A 12,338-nucleotide genomic window follows, 5' to 3' on the forward strand; every position below is an offset into this window, starting at 1 on the left:
GCCAGATAATGGCAAATGGTAAGGAGAATGAGAGTAAAGCGTTTTTTAGTAAATGTAAACGCTTTCCTGTCACAAACCGCATAAAAATAAAAACCGAACGGACATTAGTGCTTTGAAGCTTGCATTAAACACTCAAATCATATCATGCCATTTTCAATAGTTTTCCCCATTTACCTTCCTTTTACAGGCCATTCCTATAAAAGCATCAACGATGAAATTATTTGGGTGAGCATCGGCATGGGCGTCACTATAATTGTTCTAATCACCATAGCGTTGTGCTACATCGCTTACGAGAAATGCCACAAGAAACGTGAATACTACATTAATGCATAACGCGGTACCTTGGAGGCGGTGAATTTCAATAGCAACTGGCAGCCAATTATGGAAGCGAACGGCATGCAGTGTCATGTGGCACGCAACACATGCAACGAGAGCCAATTTGCAAAGAAGATAGCCGAAAATTATGCGCAACACAAAAGTGCGCGCGATATGGAGGTGCCGCCATAAATGCAGAAGATAAAAGTAGACCGAGCAGCGTAAAGCGAGTGTATCGAAAAAACATAGTTAAGTTTGCACAAAATTGGCATAAGTAGAAGTGCCACCTAGCGCCAACCACCAACCAACGACCGCAAACCGCTTGCTCCGTTCACTACAAGTGCACTTCACACATCCACCTACCCACACAAATACAATGCACATACACACACATGCAGTAATAATTTGCGGTATATAAAGTTTGTATGATTCGCATTTCGTAATATCTACGCCAAAAAGCGCCAAATCCCCCACAAAATTACATTTTTCACACACACACAATTGCAAAGCGCAGGAAGCATTTGTGCTTGCAACCGGAAGCGCATAATGCCAATGGCTTAGCCATTTGCTTTACGCGGCTACTCTTATTCTGGTCATCATGAATGTGTTTTCCCGCTCGTACAGGAACAGCAAGCCAATTCCCGTTGAGTTGGGGCAAAGCGTCGAAATAAGGTATAGAGGACAATGGTGCAGTCAACCATATAAACATATTTACATTGTACTCTGTGCAACAATATTACTTAAGCGTATGAGTTTGCAATGGCAATTTAGAGAATTTATAAAAGCGGGTATGAGCTGTACAAGGTGAGCTTATTAAGCAAAAATAATACTCCCACATTTTAAAAAGCTTTAAATAAAATAAGGTAAGGCCTTTGAAAATTCGATTGAATTGAAATTAATTAAAATTAATTAAAAATAAAAACGATGATATTTAAAAGACCTGAAGACATTACTTTAAAGCTGAAATATTAGTAAACGAATTTTAATAGGAAATGTAGTAATCTACTTATACATATATATGACATTCTGTTTTAAACAAATAAAAAGTATTTACTCTATATAAATGTCAATGAAGTTATATACTTAGTATTGTATTAAATTCAATATTAAATTTATGTTTCTAAAAACTATAACTAAATAACTTGCTCTTAAGCCAACTACACGATTTTTTGGACTATGTGTGTGTATTTATCTTACGTGTAGTTATTTTATGAAAAATACTTTAAAACATGTTAAAAACACTATACAATAATAATTATAAAAAAAAAACTTTAAAAATTATATATAAGCAAATTTTGACAGGATTTTTCCTAACTCATCTGCATAGTGTTATTAAGAAGTTTGTGTTTGCTTTCAACTATTTCACTTAACTACATATGTATTTTACTAAAATATGTACAAATATCAATTAACATAACGGAAAATGTGCTCACTTTCTTTGCTGTCCAAGCATTTAATACACAGAAAACCAACTTCTTTCTAATTAACTATACAGTTAGAGTCAGTTAACTGTTACCAACAGATTTGTTTAGAACAAGTGTGTTACGGTTAAAACTTCGAAAGCATCTTATAACATTTTTTTTTAATAATAAACACAAAATATGAAAATATAGATGAAATAATATGAAGCCTAACATTTAAAATTAAATAAAAGTAATCGCTCAAAAGATTTATGGTCTACTATAGACCACTACTAGACCAGTTTCAAAAATATGACTCAAGCGCTCAAATGATCCTTTATTATAATAACACTCCTCTACATTGATTTTGTTGCCCTAGATCTGAGATCAATTTTGGATATAATGGCGCTCACAATTCATGAAACTATCAAAGATTTTATTGCTCTCGTTTATTTTTAAGTCCTTATTTACATTTGAAATTACAAATATTAAACAAAATAACAGAAACATTAATAATTTAATTTTTTTTAAATGACTTACATCGAAGTAAGCAGCGAGAAAAATGTCGAAAACATATATTAATTTCCATAAAACTCCTTTTATGAGCAATTCTTTCATAAATTTCCTGTTGACAAGCCAGCAGTATTTTTAAAAACATCAATGGCGTTCCCATCCGAAATCTTCGTGAAACCGCTTTCCCTGTTCCTCACTATAATTTCGTTGATTATCTGTATAAATAGCCAGTGATTTGCGGATATAGTCTAACTTGACACATATTTATTTGCTCCTAGCGTCGGAAAGTTTGTCGGCATTTTCAAATTTTTTTCATAATTTGGTGATTTATAGTAACCGAGGAAATTTTCGACTACTTGTCGAAACTTTATTTTCCGATACAGTCATAACCTTAATTAATTCTATATCTTTCATCAAGTGCAGTATTTGAGGATCTTTAAATATATCACATTTCAAATTTTCCTTACTAAGCTTCGGAATGTTTCTAAAAATGTGCTTACAACTTCACTGTTTTGAAAAATTGCGTGAAGATTTCGAAATTGATTACGTAAGTAACTTTTTCGTTGATATTTCATTTATTTGAATACTTGAAGACTTCAAAATTTGCTAAGATCTTCTTTGTTGAGCTAAGTTATATTGAATATCCAAAGGCAATGATAAGCCCGTAATAGCAAAACTCTAATTATGTATATTTCAATTTAACTTTGGTACTCTGTTTTGAATTTCTGCCCAGCCTTTTGCATTTCTAGGTGTTGTAACTTTATACGCATCGTTTGTAGCTTTCTAAACACCGAACTAAAAATATTTGGCTCTTAAAATGCCACCCTCGTACTGTGCGCAAAATTTTTAAACGCTATTTATAGTATATCAAACATGGAAATGTATATAGAGAGAATAAGCAATTAGTACTTTGTAAATTGTGTCAGCGTGTGCCCATAAAAATTCGCTGATATGACAAGCTTTACTAAAGTACCGTCATGGTGCAGAAGCCAAAAACGTTAAAACGAGAAATTAGCAAATATTTAAAGTGATATTATAACATATAACTATGTATTCGGAAACTTTACTTTAGCTACCTTGTACACTAAGCGCTGTTAAACTGACTTATAACCTTTTGATGTTTTTCCTGTAAAGGTTCCTCCTTAACACTATGTACTATTTTATACTTAGTCTCTATTTGAGTCTCAAGAAATGTGAACATAATTAGGCGTGGATATACAACCATTAAAATTAACTAGTTGTATGTTACAATGTGTGTTCGAGTAGCTGTAGCAATCGATTAGTATTTCATGTTACATACTGTAGATCTAGTAATAGTATCATATTAACGACTGTCTTAGCTGCCTGCCACAAGCTACTACTTAAAAGCAGTAATATGTAGACGGACTATAATCTTACTTACTTGCATTAACACATTAGACGCCAGATGAGTTAAACCAAAATCAAATATTCGCCAATAAAAACACTTCATTAGCACACACCAAAGAGGATCACGAGAGCAAGGTTAGAAGAAGAAACTGTCTGAAGTGGAAAAAAGTAAATTTAGTAAATACAGGCATATGTACATGTTTTACATATAATATTATAAAGAGTCTACCAATAAGAACGACGTGATGTTGAAATGAAATAAAACACTCAATTTTGGCCAAAATGGGTTCATTTTGTTTTTTTGTTATGTTTCTTCTTTTGCTATGTAGATAATGTTATGCCATTTATGATTTGAAAAGAAAATATCGACTCCGTTTATATATCTCCACCCGTTAACGCCATTTTTCCGTGAGCCGGTGCAACATTTCGCTGAAAATTCGGCTATAGTGCGCTTTGCCTTTGAGCTCTTCGAACGTTGATGGTTGATTGGCGTAAACCCTTGATTTAACATACCTCCAGAGAAAATAATCTAGAGGCGTTAAATCGCATGATCTTGGCGGCCATTTGATTGACTGGACTGAAATTACTGAAAAAATGGCATTTCCTGTTTCATTTCGAACGACATTAGGCTCGATCATGATGCTATGCCACAATCCGCACCAAGCAGTCAATTTTTGGGGATGCCTCGGATTGGAATCATCTCAATAGCAACAATTTTGTTTGTTCACAAAATCATTAAGGCCAGAAATGGGCCTCAGCTGAGAAGTGAATTTTGTGCATTTTTCGGAACACGTGAATTTGCGTAAAAATCTTGGGCAATTTCCAAGCGTTGGGCCGAAGTGAAAAGTGACATGATGAAATTGCAAATCTTACTGAACACACTGACAAAATTTGACACGAATCCGTAAACAAAAATGGTCGTCACTTGTTTTCAAAATCACGTCATTCCTATTGGTAAACGCTGTATATATGTATGTACGAGTATCTACCTTTTCATTTGAACGCATGAGAGCGCGGATGAAATAAACGATATAATACTCTCAAGCAGCGTGGTAGAGTCCAACGGTTTTTTTTTGCCAGGCAACTCTCTAAGGATGTTAGTAACATTAAACCAAGTCGGAAAGAAGAATGGAACTCAATATAGAAAATGACGTTGAAAAGCAAACGGAAACAATGTTGCTCTTAATGTAATCAGCTTAACATCTATCCATGGAGCTGCGTGCGTGTTTTGTTGTATGTAGGTACATATGTTGGTATTAAGTGTTGTCAAGTACGTAATGAGCTGCGGAAATCAGTATTGACATCATTAGCTGCCAACACCAGAAAATGCAAAGCTCACTCTACCCTAAACAGCCTGTCACACGTTACATAGTTACCTCTTAGATTGACATTTACCATAGCAAATTGTTTGTTGTCAAGTTCAACCGTTATTTTTTGCATTAAAGTATAGAATTACAACTTTTTATCTCATTTTACTTTTAAAGTGTTTTGTGCTCTGTCAGTCAGCTTAACTTACTCGTTAATTGACAACGGCTTCTGGTATGATAATACTTATACAATATATGGAATATGAGAGTTATTTTGAGTCGACTGCTTGATTCTTCTTGTGTTTTCTCAGAAATTCCTGGTGAAATCTTATTTTAAAAAAGTGTGAATGTCATTTATACATTTTTGCGAATTAGGCGTAGATTTGAGGAAACTTTTTATCTTAGATAATGCTCACATTCCGAAATATAGTACATCGTCAATATTCAAGAAAAATTGTGCAATCGCATGTGAAAAGTACGGTCGGCCTTATCAAAGCTATAAGACCTTTTACAGATGCATTTCATGTTGCATAAAGGGTATGAAAGGATCTTCATATTGTGTTTGATCGGTCAGTTTGTATGGCAGCTATATGCCACAGGGGTGCAATCGGAAAAAAATGTTCGAATATTGTAATGTTGCCTATAACAAATATCTGTACAAAATTGTATGAAGTTAATTTGCCAAAGAAAAAAGTTTTCCATACAAAGACTGGATTTTTATGTGCTAGTTTGTTTGACAGCTATATGCTATAGTACTCCGATCTGAACAATTTATTCGGATATTATTGCTTTGCTTCTGCCAATAATCTATGTCAAATTTCGTGATGATATCTTGTCAAACAATTTTTTTCATACAAGAATTTGATTTTGAGTCAACAGTTTGTATTACAGCTGTATGATATACATAGTAGTTTGATATTGGCGGTTCCGATAAATCTGTAGCTTCTAGGGGAGAAAAGAGAGTGCAAAAAAATTTCAAAGCGATATCTCAAATACGGAGGCACTATTTTATATACATATATGTATATGTATATCAACTAACAGATGGATATAGCTCAATCAATGCAGCTCGTCATGCTGATCATTAATATACAGAGTTTGTCCAGAAAGTAATAGCACTAAGTCGATTTAAAAAAATATTGAACTAACCGTTACAATTCTTTAAAGACTTTCAAAATAGGATCCTTATGCGTCGATGCAGCGCTGCCAGCACGATTTCCAAGCATTGAAGTTGTCACAGAAGGCATTGTCCGGAATAGCCATGAGAGCCGAGGTGCTTGCTGCTTGGATCCCCTATGTCGTCTCAAAATGCTTGCTTTTCATCGGGATCATAATCAAAGATCCATGACTCGTCACCTGTGATTACGTTATTCAAAAATTGGCGGTCAGTTTCATACATGTTCAAATTATCTTGGCACACTTCCACTCGCCGCAAGTCGTCAGTGAGCACTTTTGGGACCAATTTCGCTCACACCCTGTGCATGTGCTAGTACTCCGTCACAATGTCATGAACCGCGGATTTTGCTAAATTTAACATCTGGGCAATTAAACGAATACTTAGTCGACGGTCTGAGTTCAAAACTTTGCGCACACGAGTCACATTGTCGGTGTTTGTCGAAGTCGCAGGTCTCCCAGCACGGTCTTCATCAGCGATCTCTTCCCGGCCCTCCAAAAGCAAAATGACATTGAGACATATGACAAGAAAAAGTTGCACGCCATTGGCAGGGCGAGCCATAAGTATCTGCGCTTTGGATGTGCATCTCCACAGCTCCATTTGGATACATATGGTACATACATTCGATTTATAGCCAAAGAACAATATTTTGCGACAAAGTCAAGCGTTAAAGCACACATTCGCACACATACACACAAGTATATGTGAAGATAATATCGCTGAATCAACCATTATACAGCATGTAAAGTGTGCCACTGTGCGACATCTCACATACATACATACGTATGTACAACTTTACTCTGGTCAATCACGCCGAGCATACGGATATGCGCCGATGATTGCACACACAAACAAACAGACAGTTGACCTGATGTGACTGCACATCCGTATTTTACAGCTCCATCCATGGGTTTGGACATGTACACACAAATTGACACTCAAATATGGAAACAGTGAGTGGGATGCATCAGCAAAAAAAATGTTGTAATAACAAAATAGTGAAAATTGCAACATCTTATGAGCTTCGAAAAAGCGTCCACAGTAAACTTTCAACGTACGTAATGCTACTGGCGCATTAATACATACATGCACTCATGCGAGATGTACTCAGTTTAACGGGTTATATTCACTTATGAATTTCAAACAATTTTTGTGTTTGCATTTACATAAATATATCGAATGTACATATTTATATTTGAGAACTTTGACCGAAAATTTAAAGTTGATCCGGCAAATTGTTTCGAAAATGCCAGCGTGTTTGTAATTATTTTTAAACTTAGTGTAATCGGCTTCCAAAATTTTAAACGCGTTTTTCTCGAAACACTGCTTTCAGAATCGATGAGAAAAATTTCTCCGAAACAACTGGATCCGATCAACTGGCAATTTTCACATGAATTTTATAGGTATATTTGTAATAATCGAAGGTGTAATATTTTTGATAAGAATATTGATTTTTAAGCCTCACTGAGCGTAAGCTTCCTTAACTTAAAACCACTTTTTGGGAAGTCGGCAATTTGTCAAAAACCAAAATTTTAACTAGCCCTTCGAACATTTGCTGCATATACGTATCTTTTTTTTTTTCTTTTTTTTTGGTTTTAAGAAGGGTTTAACTTCCTCACCGCCAGACACCACGTCTTTCGGCGATATTCTAGGAGATCGGCCACGGTATCAAGGGAATCCAGATTTTTTATAAACGAATCCCAGATTATTAAAGTACATTACGACGGCATTCTAGTCTAGAAATAAATAAGAAAAAAGTATATTTTCAAAGTTCAACTATTCAAGATCTGCAAGAGAATCAAAATTTCAAATTATTATCGAATATATAGGAATTTTGAGGACCCATTATGCAAACGTATTCGACCGGTACGCGAAACTTTAAACGTGTTTTACTCAAAACTGTCTTTTTCTTAGTCGTCATTTCACGGAAAACATTTTTTCCAACTTTTCCGTAGAACCAGATATAGCGAAATTATTCTAGATTAATATTTTTTTTGGTTTCAGACTGTTGAAATCGGTTCATCAGCTGCTAATTTTTGCAATTTATAGCTTTTTTAGAAAAAATATTTATTGCCTTTTTTACGATAATTCAAAAATTACCTAAAATACTGTAACTGCACATTTTTTTATTTTTTAAATTAAATGTCTCTCCAAAAAAGTCACAAATAATCCGCTCTCTTTTTTCACTTGCAAATGGAAATAACTCCTTATTTTCCTCTAGTAGGGAGCAGTTTCGGCCTTTTCCTATAGATTTTGTCTTGGGCTATTTGTCTAAACATTTTTAAGCACCATAATCAACTCTTCGCAAAAGTCCAAATATTTAGAGCTTTTTCGAAGTCAATTTGAGCCAACAAATTAACGGTTTAGGGAGTTTATTAAAAAATCATCGAAAATTTCTTAGACAAGTTTAAGCCAGCGTTTACTTATTTACCAAACACATATGTACGTATAATTATTAATAACTGTAATAATTATAACGAATTATATATATGTACATACATATTAAACTTTGATGTATGTATGTTTCCGTAGCCACCACACATACATACATACTCGTTCCAATTGTACGCATTTACGAATATATAGCATTGCAATGCAAAATGGTAGTTAATTTTATCTTATCGCATGCAAACATACATACATACATATGTGTCGTATACACTTCCATTTGATTGATGAAGAAAACTTAACTAATGTATTACTTTATATACACGTATTATATATACTTACATATATATAAGTATAAGAATTTCGATAGCAGTAATATATAAAAGTCCATAAGCAAACAATCACACGCACACAAATAAAAATACTTGTATATATGTATTTACTAAATGAAAAATAAAAACTATGAAACTATAATATTTCTGTATATTTCCTAAAATATATTATATTGATATGATAAATGTGTTCGCATGAAATTTGTTTATTACAAAATAAGGCCAGTTTGATTTACATACATTTTATTAAAATTATTTTAGTAAGAAAATCTAAAATGTATGCCTCGGCAATGTGTTTGACTAGTTTGCCATGCCGTTCCACGATAGTCGGGTCTACGAAACCGAAACGGACCCGGATTTTTTATCCGGTCAAGGACTTTCAACTCGGCAGAACTCTACCCCTACAACAAAAACAACAACTACTAAGTAACCGAAACGGACCCGGATATTTATCCGGCAAAGAACTGTCAAATCGGTAGAATTCCTCGAAATTACTGCAGAAATATGCTCTACCGCTACAACAACAACAACTGGTGCTACTACCACTACTTTGGCATAAAAATCGTTATGCATGCAATACCAAATATCTTACTTAACTCGACTTAAGCTGCTCTTCCAAAGAACTACATAGTATATTTTAATATTATTACATGGATTATAATTACAAATTATTCCTTAATTTAATTAACTGATGTAACACTCATTATTCATTTTTATGTTTTTTCTGAGCAACAAAGTGTATTTATTTATAAGAAACAAAACAAATATAAGAAACACTTTTAAAAGATTTAAAGAAGAAGAGAGGTATCAGTTTTCTGACTAGAGTCTATGCCCCATAATAGTTCCATATACCTGTCCATAAATATCTACATATACATATATGTATGTATGCTCTTAATCAACTATATACCCGAGTATGTATTTAGTACCAATTTTATTAAACATAATTACGTTTATTACTATATATGAAAAGAATTTTCTAAATATGTATATTTATATGTCGATAAAAATAAATAATATGTTTATGGCAGAGTTAATATGTGTGTACGTATAGTTTTATATGTTTTATTATTTCCCTAAATAAAACTAATTAACAAAACAAATCAAGTGTTATTCTTAACACCTCAGCAGCGAAATCTAGAAACAACTGTTGCTCCTCCGCCTCCTTCCACATTAAAAAAGTATAGCTTTAAGCAATTACAATAGCCCGAGTGTACCAGCAGGTTCACCTTAACACTTCTTTATTATATTTTATTATTTTACGAAGTATTTTTTCTAAATTTCCATTTATAAGAATGAAGAAGAAATTAGCTACATGATTTTTAGTATTTTCAATGTTTATTCAAGGGCTTATAATAAATCAAATAGTCATAAATGCCTACTACATAAATTTTTACAAATATGTCTGAGGTCTAACATTGGTTTTTACATTCAGCATTTTACTAAACAAGTAAAGAAAGAGTTGAATTTTATAGGTGCTTATTTAGTTTAAATATAACTTTCCATTTATTGCATAAACATAATAAAGATCCAGTATATTTATTAAAAATAAAGGTTGGTATTTTATATTTCTAGGATCTGTGTGGTAGCAGTTACTACTTCATGATAGCTTTCTAATGTTTCCACTTCTATCGGCTCTATTTTCACTCCAACGCCTTTTCGCTCATGTGTCATTTTGTGATTTCGCAGTTTGTAAGCTTGTTGAAAGCCTTTACCACAAATATCACATCTGCATAAATAAACAATTAAAAACCTATAGCAAAATATGTACAAATGTAAAACTTACACATGTGGCTTTTCTCCCGTGTGTATCATCTTGTGAAATTTCAAAGTGTTTGTGTATGTGAAGGATTTACCACAAACATCGCACACATATGGCCTTTCATTCGTATGAATCCTATTTATAAAATAAATATAAATTATATTAATAATAATTAAGACTACTTGAGAACATACCGGTGATGTTTATTGCGTGTGGAAAGGTCAGCAAAAGCTGCTGGACAATAACTGCATTTATATGGCCGATTTCCGGTGTGAGTATTCATATGCCGCGTTAATTGCTGTGTCTGGGCGAAGCAGTGTCCACAAATCCTGTAGTAATTTTGTGTTTTATAAATACGACCAAATTTACTTGACAATTTTACATATTTATTAATACTTACTCGCACTCATGCGGTTTGATACCCTTATGTAATTTTATATGTTCAGTAAGACGTCCTTGCGACGGATAGATGTTTCCACAAATATCACAAATATATGATGTAGGTTTGACTTTTTTCGGTTTGGGCCCTCGCTTTGCCGGCGATGTCTTCTCTTTCTTAATTATATCTCGATTTACTGTTTGTTTGGATGATACTACAGCACCTTTCTTCAAATTCTTTGGCGGTCGTCCTCTACCTCGCTTAGGTGCAACTTCTTTCATTGGTACATAATCTTCATCCGAATATTGGAATTCATAATTAATATCTTCTAAGTACTCGGCACCGTCAGAAAGAGCTGAGCCTGACCGCTATAAGTTTTAAATCATTATAAATCCTCCACGATTAATTAAGTTTCTACTTACATCAATTGTGTCGAACTCTTCAAAAACCTCCGCATCTTCTTCAATTGGTTCATAAATATCTAGAACTTCAGTTTCCTCCGGATCCGATAGTTCCTGCTTAATGTTGGCAAGATCAGGCTCAACTTTCAAAGCTTCTACTTCCTCCACCTCAATGGGTATATATTCCGTTACTTCTTCCTCAACCGGAGTATCTACTACAGCTGGTGCTATAAATCTACTAAGGTGTTTATGTGAGCGCTGGCAAGTAACACGAAACTTATATGCCACACGTAAATATTTTATACATTTGCAACATATTTTATCCGGATAATGATCAAAACGTTTAATCTGCATTGAAATATATTCAATTGTTGTATTATTACAAAATAAAAACAATACGGCAGAGCTATTTAGTAGAAATCACTCTGCGCGCGGCAAATACTTACTGGTACTCCGCCACACTCCAAAATCATTTGCGTCATGTCTTTTTCGTCATCCCTATCAAATATAGTCGTCATCACTTCTTCGGGTTGCTTTAAACAAACCCTGCACACAATCCATTTTTCGTTCAAACTAGATTTCATATTTTGATATTTACTATTTTGATCCTTGGTCGTGCCAATGCACCCAATTTATCTTTTGTTTTTAAGAAAATGTTACAATACGAGAACGCTGTGACGCGATGCCAGTCTGCTTGGTCTGCTTTTCCACACTTTGACGCACGAAGGCCTGCAGCTGTCAATCTTCGAAACATTTCGGGTACAGTTGGCAGCGCATATACAGAGTTGATTGAATATGAAAAAGGCATTATTAAATATATGTATACTAAAACGCCTTGAACTACACTACTTTATTATAAATACTATAAACATTTTATTTGTCGTAATTATTTTTTCGTTTTATTGCATAGTACTGGAAATATCTGCAGTTTATGTATTCATTATTTTATGAAAGTGCTGGAAAATGCAACTCTGAAAATATTTACACCTATACATATAT

General features: G+C 33.8%; 2 protein-coding genes across 2 annotated transcripts in view; one reads left to right on the forward strand and one right to left on the reverse strand.

The window, feature by feature from the left end:
- LOC105230954 (uncharacterized) overlaps positions 1-7,158 on the forward strand; it is a 40,435-nt gene extending 33,277 nt beyond the window's left edge. The window contains exon 3 of the mRNA XM_011212008.3: positions 188-7,158. Coding sequence (XP_011210310.1) covers positions 188-333 — 146 coding nt within the window. The 3' untranslated portion in view covers positions 334-7,158. The remainder of the gene's footprint in view (positions 1-187) is intronic.
- Positions 7,159-8,467: 1,309 nt separating this feature from the next.
- Positions 8,468-12,113, reverse strand: LOC105230956 (zinc finger and SCAN domain-containing protein 21). Its single transcript, XM_019992005.3, has 6 exons — positions 11,786-12,113; positions 11,361-11,687; positions 10,960-11,306; positions 10,754-10,888; positions 10,584-10,694; positions 8,468-10,526 (listed from the first exon to the last, which is right to left on the reverse strand). The coding sequence occupies exons 1-6, from the start codon at positions 11,921-11,923 to the stop codon at positions 10,361-10,363; spliced, it is 1,224 nt and encodes a 407-aa protein (XP_019847564.2). The 5' UTR covers positions 11,924-12,113; the 3' UTR covers positions 8,468-10,360.
- Between the last annotated feature and the right edge of the window lie 225 nt (positions 12,114-12,338).

This window comes from Bactrocera dorsalis, chromosome 2 (assembly GCF_023373825.1).
Source record: "Bactrocera dorsalis isolate Fly_Bdor chromosome 2, ASM2337382v1, whole genome shotgun sequence".
NCBI classification, from domain to species: Eukaryota; Metazoa; Arthropoda; class Insecta; order Diptera; family Tephritidae; genus Bactrocera; species Bactrocera dorsalis.